Source organism: Platalea leucorodia (genome assembly GCF_965183815.1).
Source record: "Platalea leucorodia genome assembly, chromosome: 15".
Lineage (NCBI taxonomy): Eukaryota > Metazoa > Chordata > Aves > Pelecaniformes > Threskiornithidae > Platalea > Platalea leucorodia.
Window position 1 is genome coordinate 10197128 of NC_138837.1, and position 27387 is coordinate 10224514.

Here is a 27387-nt window from a genome sequence, read left to right on the forward strand (position 1 = left end):
AGTTTGATGGTTAACAAATGAGGCAATAACAGTTTGTATTTAAACCAACCTTTTGTTTGGTTGCATTGCTTTTTAGTTTAAGATTGCTCAAAAGCTAATTGAAACCTCATAGTATATGTCACATGAAACACATGTGAATCTAAAAGCTGTTTGATCAACTTTTCAATTCACTTAAAATTTTGAAAAAAATCATTTTCACTTGATGCAAAAAAAAAAAGTGTTTCTAATTCTCAAACCTGCATTTGCATGAATCAGAGTTGCTTGTACAGCCTTAATTCCATTGGCAATGGATTTATAATTAATTAGCATCACAAATACTTCTGAACTTGGCTTTTATTCCCCCCAGATTCACTGTACATGAGCTTGTCACTCGCTATTACAGAGAGAGCAGCTATTGCTGAAACTGATACCAGCATCCCGTTATTTGCCCAGCGCCTACTTCTTAATAGCATAAACTTAACTACCCCTAAATTTCACATATCTCGCATTTAATGAAGACTGGAGGAAGAACATCTTTAGAAGACTGAGGCTAGTCCTGCTCTCTACCAGGGGAAAATAAGGTGCTAAAATCTTTCTGGCACAACACCGCTTCCCCTTGCGCTGCTCTGCCCGGGCTGGCGGACAACTCGAAGCACATGAATCCTGCCCCCTCTGCCTCCCCCCTCGCCCTGCCGAGACTCCAGTCTCTCTGCCTGCACATAAAGATATTTAAGCAACATGAAAAGTTTAGTATTTTAGAAATATCATCTCTGTATCTGGAGTCTGTCGGGATCTGAAACGTCCCGATGGCCGAGGGGAAAGGAGGAGCGCTGGGGCCAGAGGGGCAGCTCAGGGCTCACGTGCCGGCTCTTGCCGGAATGGGAGGACTGTCCTGTAGAGCTTGAAAGAAACAAAAGCATTTGCTTTTTCTTTGGCTGTTTCCACAGATCACTTTAATGGAACTGAAATTAAACACATTTCTTATTTAATTTCTTTTTTTCCCCAAAAAAAGCTTTTTTTTTTTTCCTTGCAAGCATTGAAGACTGATTTTCATTTTGGAGTAGCATCTTCCGTCTTTCTGCTTTTGTTCTACACTGGTCATAACTCCACGCATGTGTTACACTGGTTTCTGAAAGATCGGAAGATGTTTCTAGAATCAGGAAGGAAAAAAAAAATAGAGATTTCTTTTGTTTTTCTTTTGGTTTCTAAGCACAGAAAACATGTGCTGTGTCTTATGATCCTGCAGTCATTAAGGATTCCAAGACACATTTTGCAAGAATGAGATTTTAAACATTGTGTCTGGCTTCTTTCCAGATCAGGTAATTACATTTTTCCTCTCCAAATTCCCCTGCACGTTCAATTGGATACATTGCTGTCCTCCATTCCCTGACTTAAACTGTTATGCTGTGCAATTGTCTGCTCTTTTAAAACGGGTTTGTGTTGAACGCCTGGGAACCGAACTCGTTTCTCTCTTCTGAGGTTTCATTGATCAACACAATTCACTTCGAGGCATTGAGATGATGCAGCTGTTGGCTGATGATAAATGATCATTGGCTGACCATTAAAAGACTAGCAATGAATAATTATTAATTAGAATTCATAGTTTGGAGGGATGTTTTAAATTGATAAACTGAGTGTTAGAAATCCAAGCACAACACAGCAGTAAAATTTACATAGGAAAACCAACCAAACCTTCAAGTGCACAAGCCAGTACCGCTTGACTGTACCTGACCCACACCGAGAATTTGGCCCAAATATCCCGAAATAAGAAAGAATCTTTCATTTTTCATTTGGAGTTTCTTTGTGTCAAGGATAATTTAAAGCCTGGAGTAACCCGATTGCAGTGATGGAATTACAGCAGAAGGATGGACTTATGCTTATATTGTAAGAATTGATTTTTTTAAAAAGCAGTTCAAGAAGCCATACTTCTGGTGCCAGCTCTTATCTTTCTTCGGGAAAAGCATGCTGCTTTGGGGTGCTGCTGGGCTTGTTTCAATGGCTTGCCAGGCAGCCTGGGGCTCCCCAAGCTTCACCCACTGAGCAGGGTGCTCCTCTGGGTTGCTCTCTCCCACAGTCACATCTTCATTGTACCGAACTCCGCTGCAGCCCCTTCTGCTGGGCTCCCGTGTACCAACCCAGCGATGAACGTGTTCCCCCAGCACTCACCAGCTGCATCTGGAGCACAGAACCAAGGACCAGGTCACAGTGGTGCCACTGGGCCATAGCACAGCCCTGCTGCAAGGCACCTTCTCCTGTAGGGCCCCATCCCTGGTACCCACCACGAACCCACCCTTGCCTCACCACCTACAGCAACAAACTGAGGTCTCAGTTTCATTAAATCAGGATCTTTTCCTAAGAGCCAGGGAAGCTGGCAACTCCATTTATGTATTCTTCTGTTGTGATGAAATGTCAGTAGATCTTATTAATCCCCCATGTACCAAAGGAAATCTCCATTCATATTTCCTTGACATCTGCTGGTGTCCATTCTTAATCAGAGGTCAAGTGTCCTTTGCAAGGGATGTGCCTGGAAAGTTTAATCCGTTGTGTGATGAGTGAGTGAATGCTCCCCATGGGGCTGTTGCCTCCGAGTTACCAGCTGCTGGTTTATCCAGTGTCTGTGAAGCCACTGGGGGTCCCAGCATTAGGGAGCACAACTGTGTTGGCTGTCATGGACTCAGCCACATCCAGACTGCATACAGGCTGCTCTGGACCAGGATTTTTAGATATGGCAGCAAAACAAGGCTGTTATACACTAATAAGTGGCTTCTGCTATAACGGGTAGCACCAAAACTTTGGCTGCTGAAGGCATCTACCAGTTCTTCATCAGCTTCTGCAAGAAGAAGATCATTCCTCTTGCCCCACTGGAAGGAAACAGAATTCAATATTGTGTTTCCTACCATAAAAGGTCTCTCTTGGCTTTTCAGTTCAGCTTTTTCTGCCCCAAACCACTGAGTAATGTTATTCTGTACCACGATACAGCCACTGCTTTCAGGTGGCTGAATTTCAGTGATGGATGAAATAATCCCTGCATATGTAGATTGTTTGGTGCTTTGAGAGGTGTTTGAATAAATGACACACTGCAGTATAAGACTCATTATCAATATTGCTTGGAAATACCAAAAATGTCTGAGGCCTCCGTTCAATTTAGATGCTTATTATAGGCTCTAGAGAAATGGAAAAGTGCGACAACAACAAATCACTGCAGCAGTGATGCCAACCAGCTCCAAGCACTGGTGGAGAGGTGTGTATTTCTAGGCCACAAGGGAAGAAGGTGTGGGTGCTGGGGGATTGCATCTCAAACACTTGTTCATTCAAACAAAAGTGATGCTGGAAAGCATCCAAGTGACAGCATCTGGGGCTCTAGCAAGTCTCCTGCTTGCCTCTGGGGCTTGATGAGATGTATAACAAGAGTTGCTGATGTGCAGGTTCCTCACAAGACTGCTCACAGGCAGCTACAGGACTCCTGCCTGCTAAATGAAGCAGATTTTCTCCATAAACCATCCATGGGGTGACAGACCCTTCACTGCAGTTCAGCCACATACTCCAAATTGCCCCAGGAAGGGGAACTTTCCTCACTCCCAGCTCAGCAGAGTTGGGAGCCTGAAGTCAGACAACAAATAGCTCCTCAAGCAAGGTTTTTCAGAGGTGTATAAGCACTTACGCATGCAGATAGCTACCTAGTGGAACTAATTTGTTTACAACATTCATGGAAAAATCTTAATAACCAATTTCCATATTTAGTCTAAATGCCTTTGAAAATCTGAGCTCTATATCCCCATGCTTACTGGCTCCATCCACTCATGTGGGGCTATGGGAAAAGGCCAGAAATAAACTGACAGCCAGCACGACCCTCCCATGGTCCTGCTGGTTCTGCCAAAGATGACCCGAAGGCTGCTGGTCTGCTTTGGCAATGCCATATACCCATTTTTGACTCAATTATCAAAGGCATAGTTCATTGCAGAATCAAGTCTACCCAGTTCACCTGAATTACCCCCTTGTTCTCTTACTGCTCTTCCCTCTGCAGATCAAAACACTACTCCATCTCACTTGTTTCCATTGCAATTTGCCAGCTAGCTCTTAGCTGCAGGGGGAAAAAAAGAAAAAAAAATCAATCTATTTTTCCACCATCTCATCCATCAGCTTCACGCTTCTCCCAGCATCGAGCCTTCTGTGGCCAAGATGAGTTCTCCAGCAGCTGGCCACCACCGAACAAGCCCAAGGCCATTTGGTTTGCTGTGTCCCAGAGCTGCCAGTGCAGAGGCTGCAATCATCTGCCTGATCGTGTTATGGGCAGGGGAGCAGAGCTTGGGCTCTGTGTAATGAAACTGCAGTTCAGTAGGTTTCAGTACATAAATAGCATGATTAACCTGAAACAACCACAGTAACAAATTGATTATCAAGAACAATAAATCATCTTCTTTGACAGGTAGCCTCGGGGTTTTTCCGCATTGGAAAGCCATGAGTGTCTACAGGACCATAACAACCTCCAGCACAGACCAATACCCAGGAAAAGGCTGAAAAGAACCTGATTAAACTATTTTGGGAATGTAGAAGACAAAGGAGAAAGCTGTTGGCTTTTACATCTTTAATATTTGGACACAAGTAATGTGACAGCTTTCATCCTAACTTCCTGCCCCTCCTCACCCCTATCTCCTGGCCGGTCCTTCTCAAAGGACTTTGGGAGTGACTTTACAGGGCCTGGAGCCAGGACAAGATGTGGCTGCTCTGGGCACGAGTGTGGCTACTCCAGAGCCTGCAAGATGCACCGAGTGGCTGAGTGATGGGCTGGGCCCCCCCTGCATCCCAAAGCTCTCTGGATTTGCTCATGCAGTTTGCCATACACAACCCTTTGAATGCAGACTCGGGGCTATTGCTAAAGGTCCAACCCAGCTGAATCCAGCTGCTTTTCCACCAGCACTAACAGGGCTCCAACAAGGCTGACTGTGCTGCAACATTTGAAGAACCTTAAAGCATCAGAGACCCAAATCTCACTCAATGTAAGCCACAGCTGGAAACTGAACTCTCATTTCCTTTGAGGCACAAGTGAATAACTCCCATACACAGAATACAAGTGACTGCTCACATCTCCCAACTCAGAAAGGAAACATTGAGCGAGGCCTGAGAAGGGCCCTGCTCACACGCAGGGGGATGAGTAATTGTCTTGCCTTGGTGATTGCACCTTTTGTCCAGAGAGGTTCATTAACCGTCTGCTGTTGCATTGCAGTGCATATATCCACAAGGAGCTGGAGATGAGCGTGGCTAAGAGGGAACAAGTGTGTGCCTCTCAGCCTCTGATGCAGGCTATTTATAACATCAAGGAACATTTCAGGTGATAATTTGCAAATGCTATCCACAGGCACAGAAACAGCAGCAGAGAAATAGCCATTTAGCTTGGGGTTAGCACCCAGAGTCCTCTGCGACACCCAGTCACCACCCACATGCAGGGAGGCACCAGCAGGGCTTACATTACACCAGTCCCAGAGCAGACCAGGGCTTATTTTGCTTCCAGGCATCTCCTGGGTGCTCTCAAGTCTACTTCAATGTAGCACTTCTGTAGGAGGGTGCTCAGGTGTTGCTGTAGCTCAGAACCCCCCCGTCCATGTCCCTTCCATCAACTCTGATCCACACTGGCAAACAGCAGATAATAGACCTCTTCATAGCCCTTCTGCCCTGGCAGGCTCTCCAGTGCCTGAGGAGTTATGCAGCTGCTCTCTGCTCCTTGTACCGAGGCTAAGAGTTGAACAGGAGTCTTCATATAGACAGATGGGACAAGAAGTGCCAACTGCTGCTCTTAATAAGTCAAAGCAAGTCCAGCCATCCAATTCAAATTGCTGGGCCACAGCTCACTGCTTTAATTTGAGAATAATTTACAGCTGGTGACAAAAATTAGATCCAAGTCAAGGAGATCACTAAGACATCCAGGGATGAGCCAGGATAAGTTGGTACCACGCTCTCTGTTGACCTGTATTAATATTAGCATCAGAGGAAAGAGCCTGTGACCTGTTTGGGCTTTGAGACCCATTGGGAACTGCAGCAAGGCTCCCCTGCCCCCCATTCACTACCTCCTTCTTGCTAGAAGGAGACTTTTATAGAGACATTTCTGGGCCAGGAGGAGTCCAGAAAAAGACTGGGTATCTCAAAGTCTTGCACATTGCAGTGGTGGTAGAGTCAGGACATGGAAAGACTGAGATGGCGGGTGGGAGGACTTGCCTTCTTCCAGCCTAGGCAGCAATGCTCCCAGAGAGGTGAGGCCCACCTCACTCCTTCCCATAGCACCTTCCAATTCCTTCCTAATTCAGCTCTGCTGCCATCCCTAGAGCTACCGAGTCACTGCAGCACTCTTCTCCCATCGAGGAATTTGCAGGTTAAATAGACAAAACATCTTGCTGCTTCTTGGACATCTGTGATGTGAAGGCCATAGCCTGGGATCCAGTTTCCCCAGCCCTGCCCTGGGAGCCCTTCCTGACAGACAGACAGGGCTCCCTGCAGCCTCACCTGGCTGCCAGCAGCTGAGGATGGAGGTGGAGGGAAGAACGATCTGTTATTTTAGTCTGCCAGTGATGAGACACAGGATCCCAAGAGACACATTACAAATTCATCTTGCAGATAATAACATGATATATGAACACAGGCAATTACTTAGAGAAGGATGCAATCTGTTAGAGCAACAGTGGGCCATGGGCACGACAAGCAGAATCCTTGTAGCTGCGATGTAGCTCTGTATTCACCCTCAACCTGATCCAAGCCCCGACAGCATGGATCAACAAAACCTATTGATTTCAGGGGGGTTTCATGGCAATCCCAATGCCCGAGGCAGAACAATGCTCCTATAAAGACTTCTTTGCTGACTTAGGGCTTTAAAAGCATCACTTGGGTTTTGCCAGTATGCATGAGCTTGCTCTTTCCCCATGTAAGGCTCTTCTGTTGGATTGATCTTTTCACTCCTTTTGCAATCAATACGTCTAGACTTAGAAAGAAGATAGTTACGGAGTTCAGCAGCTAGCTCTGATGGCAGTTTGTGAAGGAACAGACCCCAAGGTTTGCATGAGTGCGAGTTTAAATGGCTTCAAGAGGGGCTCCCCCTTAGCCAGGGGGATTTAATATATTAGATGCCTTCGATAATCCCACATTATCTTCACAAATAGATGCTGAAATAGTCAAACAATGCAAGACCAGGCTTTTAAAACCATTTGTGCATCTACAGATGACTCTAAGTGCCACTTAGTGAGAATCCCACTTTGGGACTCTTGGAATAAAGTTCCTAACTCCTAATCACATACAAAGAGGGGAGAGCCTAAACCCCTTAGGCCCTGTCCATACATCAGAGCTGCGTAGACTTAACCATGCCTAAATCAACGCCCACTCTTACTAATACAAATACAGCTGAGATTGCTCATTCAGCTCTAGCTACTGCCACAGAGAAGGGAATCTCTAATGGTGGAAGCATCTTTATACAAGTAAAACTGCATTCACCCAAGAGTGGTACCTTATATCAGCATCACTAAACAATCAGGTAATGGACACACAAAGTGAACCTCGAGGTACAGAACAGGAGCGATGTTCATCTCAGCAGCTGCCTACAAATGAGGAGGTTGTGCCTGGGCATCCAGAGACTGGCATTAGGGAAAAAAATAAGGAAGTGCAGTTGATTCATCCAGGGATAAATTTGCCACTCCTGGTGTACAGATCCATCATTTTTAGACTTGCACTACACCTGCCCACATATCCGCAGCATTTTGAAGTGGTGACAGCTTAGTTTGCCACATGTTAATCCATGGTCTGAGCGACATCTGTGTACAAGCAAAGTCTGCAACACCTACACTTTGTACCTTGCCAAAAATCAGCCTTTGCAGCCTTTTACTTCTGTGCTTAGTAACCTTTATGCCCCAGACAATATTGGTGAGTCACCAGCGTGACAGGACAGCAGTCTCAGCATGGTAAGACTGCACCGACACCTGTATTATCAGGCAAGGATGGATGGTTCAGTTATCCACATCTGTTTTAGCAGGAGCTTCTGGTTGATATATGTAGCAAAATAGCAAAGTCAAGTGGAGGTCAAGCATACATAAAAATAAACGTTCTTCCCAGATTGCTCACATCTTCATTGCGTACATGAAGCATTAAATAGGGACCGATCCCCCACCAGGACCTTTGGGTGCTGCTGCAGTTTTAACAGGCAAACTTTTTTACTTCTGGTACTTGGCTGCAAGTTTTACATATTAATTCTCATAAGACTTTCATGGATCCATTTTTGTGCAGAAAGAAAATGCTCATTAGCATCTAGCACAGCTAGAACTGACATCCTTCTAGGTCTAACTCTGGGCAAACTGCACATGCCGCTTCCCTCCCGATTCCTGCAACGCACTAAACATTCAGCTGATCTGCACAGCTGCCATCCTTCAGTCCCCACGGTTCTGGGGAGCAGCAGACATTAGATAACAGGGGTCAAACCCCTGCTTTCTCAGGGCACGCACTTTCTAATTCAGCCGTTCAGCCTGGGCAGTAAATTAGCTCCACGCTGTTGGTTCTTCATGCAGAGCCATACCCCAGACAGAGGTCTAAGTGAGCCTTGAGTGCTGTAGGAGCCTCGAATTCCCTCCTAGTGATAGGCAGAGCCCATCAATATCCACGCTATACAGCCTCCGTCTCTTTATATCCAAATCACATCCATTTCATGACCCACCTCTTGATGTAGCCGAAAGTAGCCCCTTTGGAGCAGTATGTGTCAAGCCTACCTGGCACCAGCAGCACAGCTCCCGCTCTGCCACTTGCTAGGTTGGTTGTTCAGCCCAACATAAAATACAATAAAGTGAATTTGCAATAAAAAGGAAAAAAAAAAATGAGGAGTTTCTCTTTGCAATCTCACTGCGCTCCCAGGTGGGACTCTGCCAGAGTCCAAACTCCAGCTCCATTTCAGCCAGCGGGGATGAGATCAAAGTTTTGCTTGTTCCTACCACAGACACCCTGTCCACAGCTCTAGGAAACCTGGTCTTGCTACTGAAAAATACATTTGTGATGGGTAAAACCACCCCTTCGGTTCTCGCCCAAGTTTATTGGTATAGGAGACCTAAGTCCCAAGATTTTACTCCAGAAGAATGCAATTTGTCCGTCTACAGTGCTCCAGCAGATAAGATTAAAGTGACAGGTATGAACCTATCTGCTACATCCACACCTGGAATTTTGTTTAATAACAGACAGCTTAAGCTCCCTGGTGGTCCTCATTCGGGTGAAGGCAATGCGCTGGCATAGAAGGGAGGTTAGCTCCCAGTTGTGTTTGTTTTCTGTGCAATTTCCACCATTTTTAATAAAGATGTTTGTTATCAAACCCAAACATTTCCTATATAGAGAGAATATAGATATACACATACATCCCTTTCCTCCTCTCCCTCTAATTTAGAGAACATTTGTAATTTGGGGCTGACACTCTGGAAGAATTGCATCTAGCTAAGCGAGATACCTTGTGCAGTCAGCTACATATTTCATTACAAAATGCTCAGACTTTCCTGTTTAAATCCCTTTCCCATGAATGATGACTGGTATTTAAACAAGCACATTGCATTTTCTAAAGTATTTTATCCACTTTAATTGAAAACTAATATTTATAGAGCAAGGCAGATGTGCTATACACCAAAAGAAAATAACAGTCCCCCCTTCTAGATTGCCAGTGACTTTCTGCAGGAGCTTGCATATAATCACTGTTAAACTGGAATAAGTACTATTGATTGTTGTCTCTAATAGAGGATGTGATTTTAAAGAACTTGCAGCACTGGATTGTTTAAGCTCATTGTATTTATTGACTGAGACTACGAAGACTGTAATCACATGTGAAAACACAAGGTTATTCATAAGGAACATCCAATACCACCTAAATGAAATAAAATGAGTGCAACTGCTGCCATGGAAGGACTTTGTCACCATCCCATGACTACAGCCTGGAGCGGTGGAGAGTCCACACGCTGCTCCAGGCATTAACCACCAGACAGAGCTACCTTCTGGCCTCTTCTGGGAAGACAAGAGGTCAGCAAAAGTGAAACCCCACACAAAACCTCGCCTCTAGAAACAAGAGAGTAGACAGCATCTGCCTTCTGGTGCCTGCGTAGGCACCCAACAAAGCAGCAATCTCCGCTAACAGGCTGCCGGGTAGCATCTCATCCCAACAGCAAAGGCCCAGAGTTTCTTCTTCAAAACTGAATCTGGCTGCAGGCAAACACTGAGAATATAGACTTCACCTAGGGGAGCTACACATTCAGCATTAGGGTAAGAAGGAAGCTCCTAGAGCAACACTTTTTTTTAATACACTCTTTTACCTTGCCTCTTCTTGTCTAGTAACTACTGCTGTTACTCTACCCAGCCTCCAGAGTCTTCTACATGATAACACAGTTTATTAGTAATTACTCATTACCTTTTTTTGCCATACTATATTGCATACATGACCATAGAAACTGGCCACTGCCTCCCAGCTCCTCACAGTGCAAGGTTATCACTGTGGCTTTGGTAGCAACTGCCAAGCAACAGCAAAAAGGGAGCAGGGAAGAAAGGGCAGGGTCCTCACCAAGGAGGATGCAGTGCCACAGTACCTGAGCAAGAAGAGATGAGCTCTAGGCTGGCTAGCAGTCCATCAATCACCAGACATGTCCATAGGCAAATGGTCAAGAAACCAAGACACAAAACTGCACACACCACAAACTGAGTAAGGGGCTGAGCTTAAATACATCTCCTGAGCCAACAGGTGGAAGCCAGTGGGTGGAGACCCCAGATGGATCGGAGCCAGGTGGAGCACAGGGAGAAAGAGTACCAAAGCCAGGGAGAACACTCCATCCTACCCTTTTGCCAGAGTAATTAAGGAGTCATTAAGCAAAATCAGTCCTTAAAGGAACTCCGTCCCTGTGCTCCTTGCAGTCGGGAGTGTCAGTCCCCCCTTACCAGTGACCGTTGCCATCTCTTCTTTCACCAGATCCTCTCTCTGTTTTTCTCCATGTCTCTGTTTTCTTCAACTTCACTAAAAATTTCCCACCACAGCCTTATTACAGATGCTTTTACCAAAGAGCACTTACATGATTTAATGCCTTTCTTGTGCCTATTAAATCAAGCATCCTACTTAAAGAAGTACTAGATTAGCCTTGCATGTTCCTTGTCAGATCATTAGCCATGTTGACTTTTATGCTATTTTCCACTTAAATCTGGGCTCTAAGTGTTTTCTCTCTCAAATTTGTTCTAAAGCATTGTATGCTATGTATGAAATGAAAGGTCCTCTTTGCTGTGCTTGTGCCCCAATACCATAGAGCTAGGGATTTCCTCCTGCACTGTCCTGGGGTGACAACTCGGAGGTGAGCTGCTATCTGCTGTGGATTGCTGCTTATAGCAACAGCAAGCACTCAGCCTGTTGCAATGTTGGTCTTCCTATCTGTGCCTTCAGGAGAAAGAGGTGATGAGAGCCTGGTGCTTGGGGAAAACAGAAGATCTACAGTGCAGGAGGCTGGTAGTTAAGTGTGCAACACCACAGACAATCCTCATTTTGGAGGATGTGTCCCTGATCCATATGACCCAAATCAGGGAAATGATTTGGTTCTCGGAAGGCCAAAAGAAGTTCAAAGGTGTTTGCAGTGATGGTTTTGACAAAAACAGCCCTCTAAGACTTGCTGCTGGCTTGGAAGGGCATAGTCACCCATGATAGAACAAGACACAGACAGCTCTGATAGTGTGAAAGATTTCTTTTTGCCTTTCTGTTTCTAGCATTTCTTGTCATAATCCTTGCAAAGTCCCCTGTCTGCAGCAAAATAAATGGTAGTTCAGAACTTCCGAGGTTAACAGTGCTAACAGCCTCCTGGCCTATCTCTCTGCATTTTTATACGTATCCCAAATGGATCTAATTTGCCATTTAAATGCTCTGGTTTGTACCAGGGCAAAAAAAAAAATCCTCCCTAGGAAATATCTCCTAACACGCAGTGCTAAAACGCCGCGGAACAGGGCCCATTCTGCAGGGAGCGCGGCTCCTGGAGTTGCAGGATGCTGCGTTACCCAGCCTGTGTGGTGCAACCAAGGCTGCAGCCTCAGCTACAGCACTGACCACTCTCCAAGACAAATTAATTTAAATAGCAACTACTTGTGCCAAAACACAGCAAACTTTCTGTCCCTGAGAAGCTTGTTTGAAACTAGTGCAGGGGAGCATAGTCTCCCTTCCCCAGGGACGGAAGGGCACGTCCCGAGCCAGCAAGGCTAATGATGCTGCAAGAAGCAAGCAGGACAGGTGGGAAGCCAGGGTGGCACTGGGCACCCTACACTTCTGTGTCCCTACTAGCACAGAAAGAGACCTGCAGATGGGGACCATCCTATCTGAGATGCCTCTGCAGCTCCGAGAGCTGCTTCTGAGCTAAATGAGCAAAGGGAACAGGAACCATTTCCACATCTAGCGCAGGCCACGCAGCAATGGCGCGGCGGCCATCCAGCCGCACCGACGGCTCATTTACATGGAATATTTTGTTTAAAGACTCCACAGCCCTCAAGACAGCACCTTCTCCCATGGAAATCCTATGAGGGAGAGCAAGAAGGAGCTCAGGTGGTGGAAGACTTCAAACCCTGATGAATGGTTATTGGTAGAAGGAGAGCACCTGGGAAAGGCAGGCTGGAGGTTATAAGAGGGGAGGGCAGCAGCCAGCTGCTCCTGGCAGAGCGCAGGTAGGAGGGTGGTGGCTGCAGCTGCCTTGGGTTTTGGTGGTTGGAAGAATTAGGGTTTTGCAGGGAGCTCTGGTTTAAGAGTAATATCGTTTCAAAGTGGTGACAAAATGTGGCTGGTGAAAATGCACTGTTATGTTCTGAACTTTGCTATTCTCTCGTCTGTACTGGCTTGTGCACAAGGTGTTGGATTTGGGGAAAAGCAAGCTCCTGAGGGACTACAGAGCCTGAGAGGCTGAGCTGGGACGTGGGGCAGGCACACCAAAGGGAGGCTGGCGAGAGCAGGAACCAAGGGTTAGCACAGACCCTCTTTGGGGATCCCTCTTTACGGGGAGGTGAATTCAGTTCACGAGGGCTGCTGGGGCCCTGGTGCAGTGGAGTGGTTGCCTTTACAACCCTCCTGCTTGTGCCCAAGGGAAAGGAAGGTGTCAAGCACTGCCTGTCTCTCCCTGCCCATCAGTTGGCAGCTCTCCTCCTTTCTCATCCTTGCAAGTTTTATTGCCAAGTTTTTATGCAAAGTAGAAAAGCCTCATTAAGTGATGCTGAAAGTACTCCTCTGTTGATGTTAAAATGTGACAACTGTGTAAGTGAGCAAAATGTTCTGGTTGGGTTAACACTTTGTACAGATACAAAATGACTCTGTAAGGTGCAGAGCAGGGAGAAATCAGGCCTGGAAAGGAAGGCGAACCGAGTTTTCAAACTGCCAGTCTCAAAGTTGGGAAACAAGCCAGACATCCTCATTGTAAGTTTAATATCCAGTTACACATGCCAAACGTCCTCTGACTTCTCTTGCAGAGCTCCAGAGAGCAAATCCAGAAGGACAGTTATGTCCCCTCTGGTAGGTCAGCATTTCTTGCTGTCCAGGGACATGCAGAGCTTGGTTTCATGAGGCCTTTGAAGTTGCACTGTTGCAATCCTTTGGGGTCTGGTCCTCAGGCCAGATCATCAGCTGGTGTAAATCAGGCAGCTCTGTTGCAGCCAAAGGTGCTGTTGCGATTTATACCAGGTGAGATTGTCCTCCTACACTTCCTCATGGCTCAAAGTCCCTCTGTCCATCGCCTCCAGGAGCATCTGGCCCATAAAGCTTCAGCTCAGAGCAAATCCTTGTGGAGGAGAACTAGGAGTTATGTTCAGCCATGGCTAACAGTTGGAGTAACACTGACCATGAGCTGGGTCCCCAGGTGGTCTAAAGAGACCAAGGCACCTCTAGAAGGGATCTAAAGGGTCGGGGTGCCAAAGGCTTTGGCTTATTGCTGCTAAAGAAAGCATTAAATGGAGACCACTCTTTGTGTGCCAACTCCTGCCTCTGTGTGGACTTCAGCACAGAGCTGGGATCCAGAGCAGGTTGTTTTTAAGATCAGGTGCTTTGATTTCTTCTCTGAAAGAAGTGCTCTGACGATAGTGTGGTGGGAGCAGAGAGCGGGGGCAGCACGTGTGCACCTCTGGGGGAGTCCTCTCTAGCTGGGCAGTTACAGAGAGCCAGAGCATCTTGAACTGCTAACAGCCTCCATGGGGGCAGAACTTGCAAATTCTGATTCTTCAGCTCCAGATATTAGGAAAGAAAAGCACTGAGATGGGGAATCACAAATTGAAGCCACATAAGGCTCTGGGCCTTGCAATGGTGCTTTTTTTTGGGGGGGTCATAACACCATTGTGCACAGAGAGCTCTGGGTTCTGCTGCTGAAAGTCAGGGCCCCTCAGCGGCTTTGCCTGGGAGCAGATTCTCCTGGGCTGGTGCCTGAATGAATCCCCAACACCTCAGAGCAGCTGCTGCCCCCAAAAGGGGATTGGACAAGGATTATGTCTTCATTTTTTGGTAATTCCTTTATTATGAAGGTCTCCAAAGGTTACAGCAATGACACCTCTGCAGTTGAGTCTTGCGCTGGAGCAAGGATTTGATTGCTTCTCTTCTGCTTATGCCATGTAAAAATTGTTTTCATCTGTCTGCTGATGGGCTGCGGTGGAAAGCAGAGCACAGGCTGTATAACTGCAGAATTTGTCAGATAAACCAGTGCTTAAATTATGCCTCCTCACTGCATCCCATTACATCTCTTCCCCCTGTTGCTTGTCTCATTCAGGATACTATTAACTCAATCGCTTCAGTCGGAGCTCTGCTTACAGCACAGCATTAAGTCAAAACAGAGCAGCAGCTGCTTGAGATGCAGCAAAATTCATCTCTGCTTTCTATTAGCTGGAGGCCGTGGGCCCACACTGGGAAGAAGGTAAAAAGCAATTCATATAAGAAATTAAATCTGTTGTACCAAAGAGGAAGATTTAGGCCACATGAAAATCCATTTATTCTAGTAGTCCCTGCTGTCATCCCTGATTTCCAGCAAGGACATGATGACAGGGAGACGTTGGCTTGGAGGAGGCAATCTTCGTTCAACTGCCCAGGTGAGCAGATATTCAGAGCTTACTATGAATTCAGTTATCTTAATGTAGCTTAGGCTGAATGAAGATACTTTTATTCCAGGCTAAATGAGATGTTTTTAATGTCAGCTACTAAATTATCTCATGTAATCTAGTTGCTGCCTCCTGCCGAAGCAATGACTATCTGTGCTTGGGAGAGACAGAATAATTTCCCTACAAATGTCTTCAAAGCAGCACGATAGTGACCTTGCTGAGGCTCGTTGCAAAGGTGCTGTGTAGCTACCAGGAGCAGAAATCTCTTCCTCAGCCCGGGGTAGACTCCAAGAGGCAGAAGAGTCCAGGCGAGGGACCAAGATGTTGGGCTGAGACCTGTTGCTGGCTCTGCCACTCATCTGTGAAGGGATCATTTCCCCACTCACCCACTTAGCTTTTATTTAGCTCTTACCAGCTTTTATTTAGATGGGAATCTCATTAATAGGATTTAGGGGCAGAAACTGGATGGGGTGGGCAGCTCTAGCTCAGGTTCAGGCTGATCATTTGGGAGATGGTCACTAACTGTGCCCACGGACTGAGGCTGCTTCCACCTTCAGTGTGTTTGGCTCTTGATGGCAGAGGGAGAGAGGATGCTGTACTAGGAGCAAGCCTGAGGCTGAGCCTCCTTTTCTCCCCTTCCCAGATGGCAGCATTTCCCTCTTGTCTCAGAGCAAGAATCATCCCATGTAGAGCAGCGATTCCCGCAAGCCCTCCACCCACACCTGCCTCTGCGGGCAGGTCCTCGGGCTGCTCGTGCATCGGTGCTGCAAGGACCGTGGCCACTTTTTTGCGTCTTCAGCTGTCAGCGCAGCGCTGTCCGTGCCCTCGCAGGAAGCGGCTGGGATAAGCGGCTTCAGCTTGCAGCTGGGCTTGGCAAATCTGTGCCACCTCTTAGGCTCTGCGGCGGAGCTGGAGTGTCCTCACGTGCCTGAGTGGCTGCTGCGGTAGTGCTGTGTTCAGGGTGGGTGGTTTATATCTGCTGGATTAACCATGTTATGGCACTGTAGCAGCTTTGCTGCCTGGTAACACCAAGTTAAATCGGTGAGGGACAGAGCCCTTCTAACTCCCTTTGCTTCCACAGAGCGAGGTGGTTCTTCAGGTTAGACGAAGCCTGGCTGGCAAGGTGCTGAAAAAAGACTGGGCACACTTTAGCCTTTGAAAGCAGCTGTTGGAAAGTGGCTTGGGCCGAGCAAGCCCGGGTACTCCAGCATCTCCACAGAGATTCAGACTGGGGTTATGCGAAGGGTGTTTAACATTCACAGCAGCGCGCTGGCTGCTGGGCTCGCTGCACTTTGTGCATTACTGCTGCTGGGAGCTCGGGGAGGGCCACAAAGCCAGCTCCTAGTAAAAGAATAACATTCAGTATAATAATCCTGGTGGCTTTACTCTTTGCATCTAAAATGATGAGATCAGGTGCCATCTAGTGTAAACCCATTCTCTTAATGCAGATGTGACTCCATCCAGGTTTGTTATTTCTTCCTTTCCCTGCTTTGGTATGCAAGATCTAAAATCCACGACTGCTGTAAGAAAAGCAATTCAGCCCTTCCCCTGGGAGATCCTGCAGTAAAAGGCTCCCCAAGTGCCTGCTGTCTGCAGTGCTAAAGGGAGGACAGCAGAAGCACAGAGGTCTCAGACCTACACCGCCATCTACTCTACAGCCCAGCTGGGGAAACAAAGCGGGAGCGGGATGGGATGGATGTGCTGCGGGGTCGCACCGGTGGCTGGGGGGTAGCGAGGGTGCTCTGGGCTCTCCCTCGTGCTCCTGGCCAGGTCTCTTCCCTCTGTAGCTTCTGCAAAATGACCATGGAAATAGCTGGCTCCTAGGAAGAGTGAATGGGCCTGATCCAGCCTGCGCTGAACTCGGTGGGAGGCATTCCTTCCCCTCGGATAGGAGGTGGGAGGCATTCCTTCCCCTCGGATAGGAGGTGGGAGGCATTCCTTCCCCTCGGATAGGAGGTGGGAGGCATTCCTTCCCCTCGGATAGGAGGTGGGAGGCATTCCTTCCCCTCGGATAGGAGGTGGGAGGCATTCCTTCCCCTCGGATAGGAGGTGGGAGGCATTCCTTCCCCTCCGATAGGAGCAGGTGGGCTTGTGGCTAGTGCTGTAATGTAGCGCTCTGCCCCAGGGTTTCAAAACATGCAGACTTATTTTGTGTCCCTCCCTACCCCTGCTCCTCTCTGAGGACACTGCTGCTGAGTGGCCACCGGCTACGGCTGGCCAGAGTCCCTGGGGAGTTACAGCCCCTCCAACCACCCCGGCACCATCGGGTCACTAGGCAATGAGGGCAGAAGGCTGAAACTGCTCTCTGGGGATAAGGAGGGATGGTATAAATACAGCTTGTATTGATTAGGGAAGGATGTGTCCATAAATATTTATTCTTGTCACTCCTGCTAGTTGACTTACAAGAAAAATTGGCTGTTTCTGCCTGCAGAGGTGTTTTATGCTTATTTAACTGGAGTGACTGTTGATGCTCTGAGATGCACAGCCACATACTCGCACATCTACCGGTGCGGTTCTCTCTCCTCATGCAAAGGTGACTAGGATTCAGTTTAACTCTAGTCTGAGATGTAAAGTCACGTTGAAAATTAGGAAAGGGTGAGCTGATGCCTTCAAAGCTTCCATCAGGGGAATTCCACTTTCCTACGGGGAAGGGGAGGGCTGGGGATCCGTTCGCCACTGCCGTGTGTGGGAGCTTTGCTTGGAGCAAACCTGCTGGGTTCAGAGCTTCCAGGGCAAGCCAATCCTGCCTCAGGGGAAGAGAATAAATATTTTAAAAGGTAATCAGAGTCACTGGGGAAATGTGACAGGATTTAAACGATGACATAACACGCTTGTCTTGTCTCTGCTGCCTGTGCTAATGAGCATGAATTGAGAGCATTAGAGATCTATGCACAGGCATTAGTGTGTGTGAGTCAGGGGATCGCAGCCTTAATTAGCCTCATCCTCTGCTGGCAGCCGAGCCACTCGCCTGTCCAGTGCGGGCAGAAACGCCCTCCGATGCTCTGGAGTTACGCAGGCTTCGGCACCGTGCTGCCCTCCGTCCTGTCCTGAGGCCGGACCTGCTCCGGGTCGTGGGGGGTTTCTTTCATCTTCGTCTCCCTAAGAGACATCTGAGCACTTTTCCCTCTCTTCTGGGGAGTTTCAGAAATGTTATGACAACTCTGAGACTTTTTTTGTCTTTCGTTGAACATTTCTCACTTTAGGAGAACTGTCAGCATTCAGAACAGCTTTTTTGCTAAAATGGTATTTGTTCCACCAAATGCCTAATTTCCACAAGAAAATGAGTTTGGGGCTGGAAGCAAACAAGTAAAAGCCTGCAGAGAAAGGATCCAGGGTTCAGGCTTGTCCTGGCTTTTCCTCCTGTCCCTCCGTGCTCCTCATTCCCCAGCGTGGCCTTTTCAGTGAAGCCTCACCAAGCCCCATCAGCAAGGGCTGGCCCGGCAGCGGGGTGGTGGGTGCTGGGGGGGAACGGAGGCTGTAGCTGCCCAGCCAGCCCTGCTCCTCCTGCTAGAGATGGGTCCTCTGGCACCTCCCGGCATTGCCCTGGTGGCATGAAGTTCATTTTGAAAAAGAAAATCACATGGCTGATGTGATTGATTAGATGCCTTTGCCCTGCTACATTTAATCAATGGCAGCAGGTATTTATTGCATTATATACTACAAATCAATAGTGATTAGTACCTCATTAACCTTTTCTGTTCTTTTGATTGTCTTCTTGCAGTGTTTTAATAACAGAGCATCCCTCTCCAGCCTGGCAGAGGTGGGTTTGTGGGCTGGAGAAGATGAGCGCTGATGCTTTTGATGAGGAGTGTGACCCTGCAGCCCTATTACTTCTCTGAGTAAGTGGAGGAAACACGGTGTAAATCATCCCCACCAGGAGAGAGATGCTCAGGGGAAGGTCCCATGGCATAGGCATCTCAACCTGGTAACTCTGTGGCAACGGTTGAATAGGGAGCAAAACCCTCAGCAGTGCAAAACCTCTGGTGCAGTCAATATGCCGGAGGAAGAGAGAACTGTGGGGTGCTCTGGCGGTATTTCAGGGTTGTCACAGCAGGAGTGAGCTGCTCCCCGGTGACATTTTTGTCCCCTAGTGACTTTTTTTGTTGTCCCCCTAGGTCATGGGACAGTCTCTGGTGTGATAGATGCACATAAGAGCTGAGAGCCTCAGTGAGCAGCTGTAAGGAGTAACCTCCCTTTTTCCCCAGATGTGTGTGTTCCCCCGCATCTGTGCAATCCGACCTTGAAGCTGAGTGATCCTGCTCGCTGGGCCGAGTTGTGCTCCTGGCGCAGACCTGGGGGATAGCGTGTACCACTGCAGTCAATCAGCTGGATTTCCACCGCTGCAGAAAAGGTGGTGGGGAGGTCGGCCCATAAATCCTTAGACTGACAGGCTTCCGCAAGTAGTAGACTTAAATAAATTTATTTGAATTAGATAAATGTCTTCAAATTAGATAAATATCTTCAAATTAGATTAGCTCCGTGTGAGTTTGCCAATTCTCAGTGTGAGTGAGGCCCCTGAATTTCCCACCTGCTGGGAGGCTGAACTTTTGCAAATGAGCTCTGCAATGCTCAGGCCTGTTCTGAATTTGTCGGCTGTATTAAGAGAGCCCTTCAGAAAGGGCCTGTACTTCCCTCAGATTCATTCAGCACTGTCACGGTTTAACCCCAGCTGGCAGCTAAGCCCCACGCAGCCGCTCGCTCACTCCCCCTGCTGGGATGGGGGAGAGAATCGGAAGGGTAGAAGTGAGAAAACTCATGGGTTGAGATGAGGGCAGTTTAATAGGTAAAGCAAAAGCCGCATGTGCAAGCGAAGCAACACAAGGAATTCATTCTCTCCTTCCCACCGGCAGGCAGGTGCTCAGCCATCGCCAGGAAAGCAGGGCTCCAACACGCGTAACGGTGACTTGGGAAGACAAACGCCATCACTCTGAACGTCCCCTCCTTCCTTCTTCTTCCCCCAGCTTTACATGCTGAGCATGACGCCATACGGTGTGGGACATCCCTTTGGTGGGTTGGGGTCAGCTGTCCCAGCCGTGTCCCCTCCCAACTCCTTGTGCACCCCCAGCCTCATCACTGGTGGGGTGAGGAGCAGAAAAGGCCTTGACTCTGTGTAAGCACTGCTCAGCAATAATGAAACCATCCAACCAGTGTTATCAACACTGTTTCTAGCACAAACCCAAAGCACAGCCCCATACGGGCTACTCTGAAGAAAATGAACTCTGCCCCAGCCAAACCCAGCACAGGTGCTCTCCAGCCACAGCGATGCTGTCAGCAGGCATCACAGCTGATGTGCGATGTGCTGCACGGGCTTGGGTGCCTCAGCTCCTCCTAGAGAAGTCAAGGCTCTGGTGTGCGGACACCCAGTATGAGGCAGCCCTTGCCTGAAGGGTGGGCACTAACTAGAGCACCAGGCTGGGGAAGCGACGTACCCAGCAGGAGGAGAATTCAGGGTTGGAGGCATAAATTTGTACCATGGCATCCCCGGTGTGCAAGGTTAGACCCCATATCATGCATGAAGGCAACACCGAGGATAAAGAACCCGTGCTCTCCCCTCTGTCCAAGCATCCTGCAACTTCACGTGCAAATCTAGCACTGTCCTCCTCCACTGCCCAGCTCATCTATGTGGGAATATTGGACTTGCTTGACAATTTTCACAGTTAATATGAATAAGCCCCGTCCTGTGGAGCGAATTGCTTGCACCCCTGAGGCTGGCTCCTTCTGCATGCGTTGCCTACGCCACCGCTCTGGAGGCTTTATCCCTCACACCGAAGGACAGTCAACCCTCGTGAATAGGCTCCGTGTCCTTTATACACCGCGAAGTTTAACAGCCACGGTGCTCAAATCGGAGACCAGGCAATGACAAAGACCGACCCTCAGCCAGTCTCTGCTTTGCCTGTCCACAACATCCAGGCCCACACCGTGACTTACAGGTGATTTGTGCTGAGCATTAAAAAAAAAAAAAAGCCAGTGACACAAGTGGCTTTTTCTTTCAGGCGTTTCAAAAAGGACTAAAGAGAGAGAGAGCGTAAGTGCAAGAAATTGCTAGAGAGGGGAGGAGGATTGCAGCTTTTAAATCGCCTGGCACTGCGATGCAGGGTTACGCTCGGTGGTGTTGGCACAGTGCAGAGAGCACTGCAGGCAAATCTGGGTGAAACTTCTTGTAGTTGGAAGGGGTTTTTTTCACCAGAAAATGTAGCTTTATCTAAAGCAAGTGCTTGCCCAAAATGTGGTTTGGTTTTAATTTGAATTGCTTTGACTTTGGGTTTTAATAAGTGTCAAAGCATTCCAATGGCATTAAACCAAAATATTTCTGGTAAAACTATTGCTCTCTGTTTGATTTGATTAACTTTTTAATCCAGGCAGTATCTAAATGACTGACAAACTGTACTCCTGTGGAAACAGCATGTCTCAGTGGTTTGGAGCTAAAATTCTCATCTTTCATCTTCTGTTGCACAAGGGAAAATGACAAATTCCCACCCAATTGAGCCTGTTTCAGGCTGGCTTTGCCAGCTGACAGCCTCAGCGTGGCGCTGAGCAATATGAGCATAAAGATTTGTAGATATGCAGATACAGAAGGATTTAAGAAGCATCTGAGTTCCCTACCTCCCTGCCTGCTTGACCCGTGCTCTTAAGCATCTACCCCTGGCTGTTGGCTGGGACGTGTTGGATTGCAGTTGGTCTGATGAACCATGGCAGCACCCATACACTGGAAATGTTCCTGTTGCGAATGGATTACCTTCATGCTTGTAACTCAGAGCTGAGAAAATCCCCCTTGAAATGATGATTTCTCACTGCTCCTAGGGCTTTTCTTTAAATCCGGCTTCTGCCTGTTATACCTGGAGCTGAAGAGATGGAGCATGCGTCTCCGCTGTTCGTGCAGCTCCCAGCGCAGTGGGGAACTTGTGTGCGAATCGTGCTGGATTCAGCTTTACCGCAAGACAAACGGCGAGGTGGTGCTGGAACCCACGGTACCCAGGACTTCTGGTAGAAAACCCTCGCGACGCTTTTTCCTCCGCATTGGCTATTTCTGTAGACCGCAGCACTCAGCTGATTCTTGCCCAGGCTGAGGAAAGCGCATGTTCAAGCCGCACAAACCAGTCCAGTGGCCAGGGACAGAGGATTGGGAGCCAAGCTGCTAAACAGGGATTTAGCCAAGAGGCAGCCCTGAGTGCCAGCCATCTCCTAAAGCTCTCTTAAGGAGCCTAGCAGCACGGGCAGCTGCTGCTTCCACCCTGGCCCTCCTCGCAGTTCAGCTCAGTCCTCCAACTCTGCAGCAAGGCATTTCCAACCAGAATTACGTTTTGTTGTCTTCTTGCTACAGTGCCTTTTAATTAGGAGCACAGCTGCTCTGGAAACGTGGAGTTCACTTTTCAAAGAGTGCTCCGGAAAGTGATTACAATGGATTAAAGCAGGAAGGTTAGGCAATTTATTCATCTGGCACTTAGCAAATGCATTGGATTATTTTGTGCTGCAAGGATGATTTAAAAAAAAGAAAATGAATAACACCTTTTTGGCTCTTGCTAGCCTTAAGGCACTCTGCTGCACCAGCTAGGTGTTGGATCTGAAATGCTGTTTGAGAGTTGAGCCTACGCAGTGTCCAACCGCTCCAACAGCTCTCGGCTGAGTGTGAGGGTGCTGGGGCTTCGCTGCCGGTGCCTGTGTAGCCCCTCCGGTTAACCAAGGTCCAGTTCAGCCAGGAGTTGTCCCAGGAACGAATGTGGACTCTCAGCATTCACTAATCTCAGCTCCAAAGGACCGCTTCCCTGGATGTTTGAAGAGTTTGCACCTGGCATTGACTTTCCATCCTGAGCCCTCGCTGCCAGCTCCCCAGCTGGCAGAGCTCCCTTTCCGAAAGGACTATTTTGATTTACAGCGGTGAGAATCCAGCCCATTGAGCCACGCAGCCCTACGCAGGCATGGCAAGCTGCTGGGAGGCATTGGTTCAGCAGTGGTGTTTGTGCTGCGAGAGCTTTGAGAGGTTTTACTCGGGTGTGGGAACACCCCGGTGCCCAAGAGCTGGATGAAGCCCCTCTTTCCCCTCTGGCCCAGGGCTCTGTGCTGCTCCCTCTCAACTGCACGGCTTAAGTGCTTAAAGCAGTGGAAAGGATAAAGCCCCTAGAAATTAATCAGCTTCACTTCAAAGCTCAGGTTCTATGAGAAGATCTCAATCCCTTTCTTCTCCAAAGGAAAAGCAGCGGGGGTCCCTGGCTGGACCGTGTATGATGAAGATCCAGCTTGCACAATGTGTGAACAATCTAAATCTGTAAAACATCTGGGGATTAAAACTTTGTATGCGATCTGTGAGCAGAAACTAGAAGAGGCATCACACCCAGCCCTGCTCCAAAGGGGTGCCTCGGAGCTGTCCTACGGCAGGCAGCAGCTGGATGGGGCATCCCAAGGACGGACAGCCTCCGCTGGCAGGGCTGTCATAGCAGCAAGAAAACAGAATTATTTCCAAATGCAGCTACTCGTGTGGATGTTGTGCGTGTTTCTGCTGGGTAGCATTGGATTGAACTTGTCTTAGGCTTGGGAAACCGGCTTTGCGATAGTTTCTGAAGTAGTGGTCAAAATATCAGGGACCAAATGCCACCACTGGGCAGCTTTGGTCATTAATGGTTTGGGCATTACCGTGCTCTGCCGAAGCGGGGAGAACTGGATGTGCTGCTCCTGCCTGGAGCTAGCGCAGCAGCAGCTCGATCCGCCACTGCTTGCGTTAGTGTGCTTGCCGCCTTCTTGTAGGATAAGAAAAGGCTGGAGATGCTCAGATACTGCGATGTGGGAATAGTAGTGCTTTAAATAGAGGAGTCTTTGAGCAGGGTACTAAGCACTAAAATTGTGTTTGAGTGCAATTCAAAGATGTGCAATACCTTGTTTGCCCTTCTCTTATTTTGTTTGGCTGATGTAGGCGTATTTTTGTTTTTACTCACTTTTCTGTCCTATGTTGTCCCTTTTTTCCAGTAATGTTGACTGTTCCATCTGCTTATTTATCACCCACAGTTAGAACCCGAATTTCAATTAGCAATCTGCTTTGTTTAGTTGTGTTTTAAACAAGGCGTTGAAAGCTCCAACAAAGCTTTAATACATAAAACTACTTGTAATGCAGTTGTTAAAGCTCTACCATCATATCCATGAACAAAATGAATTCTGTTGCTATCAAGATACATCTGATAAATTAGGTTTAATCCTACTCTACTGCAGCGGATAGAAGGCACTTCAGTGACGACAGAAAGATTTCAAATGACTGAGATGGAAAATGGTCTTTGCTCAGTGCTCCAGAGATGTAAAAGAAACTAAAACCTCATGTAGTAAGAAATAATTCATCCGTGGAAAAGCAGTCCCTGGATTTCTGCACTGACTTCTAATCTTGACGCTTCGCTTTTGCATCTGAAGTCACAAGTTCAGGGTGTGGAAGCAGAAACGAGGGTGGCCAGGCGCGTGGCAGCGTCCCAGGCAAGAACGGGCTCTCGGGAATCCCTCTGATCCACGCTGTGGTTTGCAATTCCGGCTGCCCGCAGCCCTGCCGCCTTCCTGACCGCTGGATCTAGGTCACCAGGATCCCCCACGGGAAGGGCTTCTCTGAGGCGGCTGACTCGGCCAGTATTTGCTAAATGAAGGGGGGTTAATTGCAGCGAGTTTGGGTTTGACCAAGCCCAACATCATAAATTGCTTCAACACCAGTCAAACCAAGAGGAAACGGCCTCAGGCTGCGCCAGGGCAGGCTTAGGTTGGATATTAGGAAAAATTTCTTCACCGCAAGGGCAGTCAGGCCCTGGCCCAGGCTGCCCAGGGCAGGGGCTGAGTCCCCATCCCTGGGGTATTTAAAAGCCGGGGAGATGTGGTGCTTAGGGACATGGTTTAGTGGTGGCCTTGGCAGTGCTGGGTTAACGGTTGGACTCAATGATCTTAAAGGTCTTTTCCAACCTAAACCATTCTGTGAGTTGATGATTCTAATAATGCACATGCCTAAATCCCATTGACTTGTGATTAAAATGAAGCCAGTGCTGAAGTTCTCTGCTGAATCCCAGCTGAATGGACGAATTACCGCTATTATAACTTACCAGCTGTAGTCACCAGCGCTATAACTTATCGACAGCCTGCTGTGCGGCACACCGGGCAATGGAAAAACAGCCCTACGGGTCAAGTAACGGCCGCCGTGTGCCCCGGGTAGGCGTTCTGGGCTGTCAGCCGATGCCTCCCGCTCGCCAGCCCGGCTCTCCCGGTGTGGGATGGATGGGCCCGCGACAAGCCATCTTCCCCCGCGCTGCCCCGGGAAGGGTGGAAGGGCTCCGTGCCGCCCTGACCTGCCGTTCCTCCCGCCTGCGCTGCCTCCCCGCGGGCCCGGCTGCTCCACCGCGCCGCTCACCCCTGCGATGAGCTGCACGCAGGCCTCAGCCCGGGCGGCGGGCGGCCCCGCCCCCATCCCGCCCCGTCGCGCTAATGAGGGGCGGCGCTAATTGCCGGTCCCGCGGGGGCGGGGCGCGGGGCGGGGCGGGGCGCGGTCCCGCCGCCGGGGCCGGTCTGTATAACCGGTCTCCCGGCAACGGCGGGGACGTCACTTCCTGGGGAGCCGCCGTGAGGCGCCGGTGAGCGCGTGTGGCGCTGCCGGCCGGGGCCGGTTCCGTTCACTCCGGTCCGGTCCGGTCGGGGCCGGTCCTGCCCGCTCCTGCCGGCCGCGATGAGCGCGGAGCTGGACGGCGTGTCGCTGTACTCCTCCTCCTCCTCCTCGGGCTCGCTGGGCTCGGCGGCGGGACCGGCTCCGCGGCCGCTGTCGGCCAACGTGCGGCGGCTGCACCAGGCGCTGACGGCGCTGCTGAGCGAGGCGGAGCGGGAGCGCTTCATCCTCTGCCTCAACGCCTACCACGGCCGCCGCAACGTCTGCGACCTGGTGCGTTCCCTCCGCGCCCTCCTCGACGGGCCCCGCCGCCGGCAGCTCCTGCCGCTCCTCCGCCTCGTCCTGCCGCGCTCCGACCAGCTCCTCTTCGACCAGTACACCGCCGAGGGGCCCTACCTGCCGCCGCCCCCCGCCCCGCCGCCGGTGCTGCCCGGCGAGCTGCGGCAGGTCACCCTGCGGCGGAGCAAAGCCCACGAGGGTCTGGGCTTCAGCATCCGCGGCGGGGCCGAGCACGGCGTGGGTATCTACGTGTCCCTGGTGGAACCGGGCTCCCTGGCCGAGCGGGAGGGGCTGCGAGTCGGTGACCAGATCCTGGGGGTCAACGGCAAGTCCTTGGACCGGGTGACCCACGCCGAGGCCGTCAAGGTAACGCGGCTCCCCGCCGGGCTGCGCTCCCCGCCCCGTCCCGGGCCCCGCTGCGCCCCTCCGGAGCCGGTGGCTGCGCCCGTCCGCCCCGCTCCCTCCTTCCCTGCGCGCCCCGGCCCGCTTCACCCCCGCCGGCTCCGGTCGCTGCTCCGTCCCGCTCCGGCCGGTGGGGCGGGGGCCCCCGGGCCCCCGGAGCGCAGCGGCGCCGGGTTTGCGTCGTGCCGGAGCGATGGGGCTCGTCCCGCCGCCGTGCCCGCGCCGGCGCTGCCTGAAGCCGGGCCGGAGAGCGGGCGGTGAAAATCCCGGTGCCCGCCGGTAGCAGCGGCCGGGCGCGGCGGGTTCGTCCCCGCAGGGCCCAGCGATGCTCTTTTATCGCAACATCTCTGCTTGCGTCTTCCTCGCAGCCTGGGAGGTTTGTGGAAGTTGGAAATCTGCTTGAGCCGGGCTTTGAGGCAGGTACCCCAGCCGCTATACCGTGTTTTCTCCTCCCAAAGGTGGGGAAACTGAGGCACGGAGAAGCAGAACAGCCCCCCCCCACCCCAGGAGCGCCTGGTGCCCAAGGCAGGAGCAGATCCCAGATCCCCGTCCGGCTGTGTCAGGGGGAGAAGGGGAACAGTTACACAAGCGAAGCGTCCCCGGCTCTTTCCATATGCCCCGGAGACCTGTTGGTGTACGCGACAGCAGGAGTGCTAGCGATAAAAGCTTTCGTGTAAGGCTAGGTGGGGGAGCTCCAGAAACTGTGGGATTTTCACCTGAATTTCAGTGTTTTGAGGCAAAGTCCCTGCTTGAGTGACCCAAGTCATTCACAGAGATGATCTTGTGGTGGGTGGGCTCGGCTCAGGCGTTCCCGTGGCGCAGCAGTGCCAGGCACGAAGCTATGGAGCTGGAGAATCGACTTTTAGGGCCACAGTTCGTAGGCGGCGCGTGGAGAGCGGGGCTCTGGGGTGACAGGACTGTTTTGCAGCTGTTTGTGCTTTAATTCTCCCGTAATAAGCTAAAGCGCTTCTGTTGGCAGCCTGCTTCGTGCGGCGCGTTCCTCCGACAGCGCATTAATCTTGCACGGCTTTGAACGGCGT

At 49.9% G+C, this 27387-nt stretch overlaps 1 protein-coding gene across 2 annotated transcripts in view; it reads left to right on the plus strand.

The window, feature by feature from the left end:
- Positions 1 to 25619: 25619 nt before the first annotated feature.
- Positions 25620 to 27387, plus strand: part of WHRN (whirlin) — a 56213-nt gene continuing 54445 nt past the window's right edge. For both annotated transcript variants that reach the window (XM_082327666.1, XM_082327667.1), the window contains exon 1: positions 25620 to 26311. In XM_082327666.1, coding sequence (XP_082183792.1) covers positions 25730 to 26311 — 582 coding nt within the window. In that variant the 5' untranslated portion in view covers positions 25620 to 25729. The remainder of the gene's footprint in view (positions 26312 to 27387) is intronic.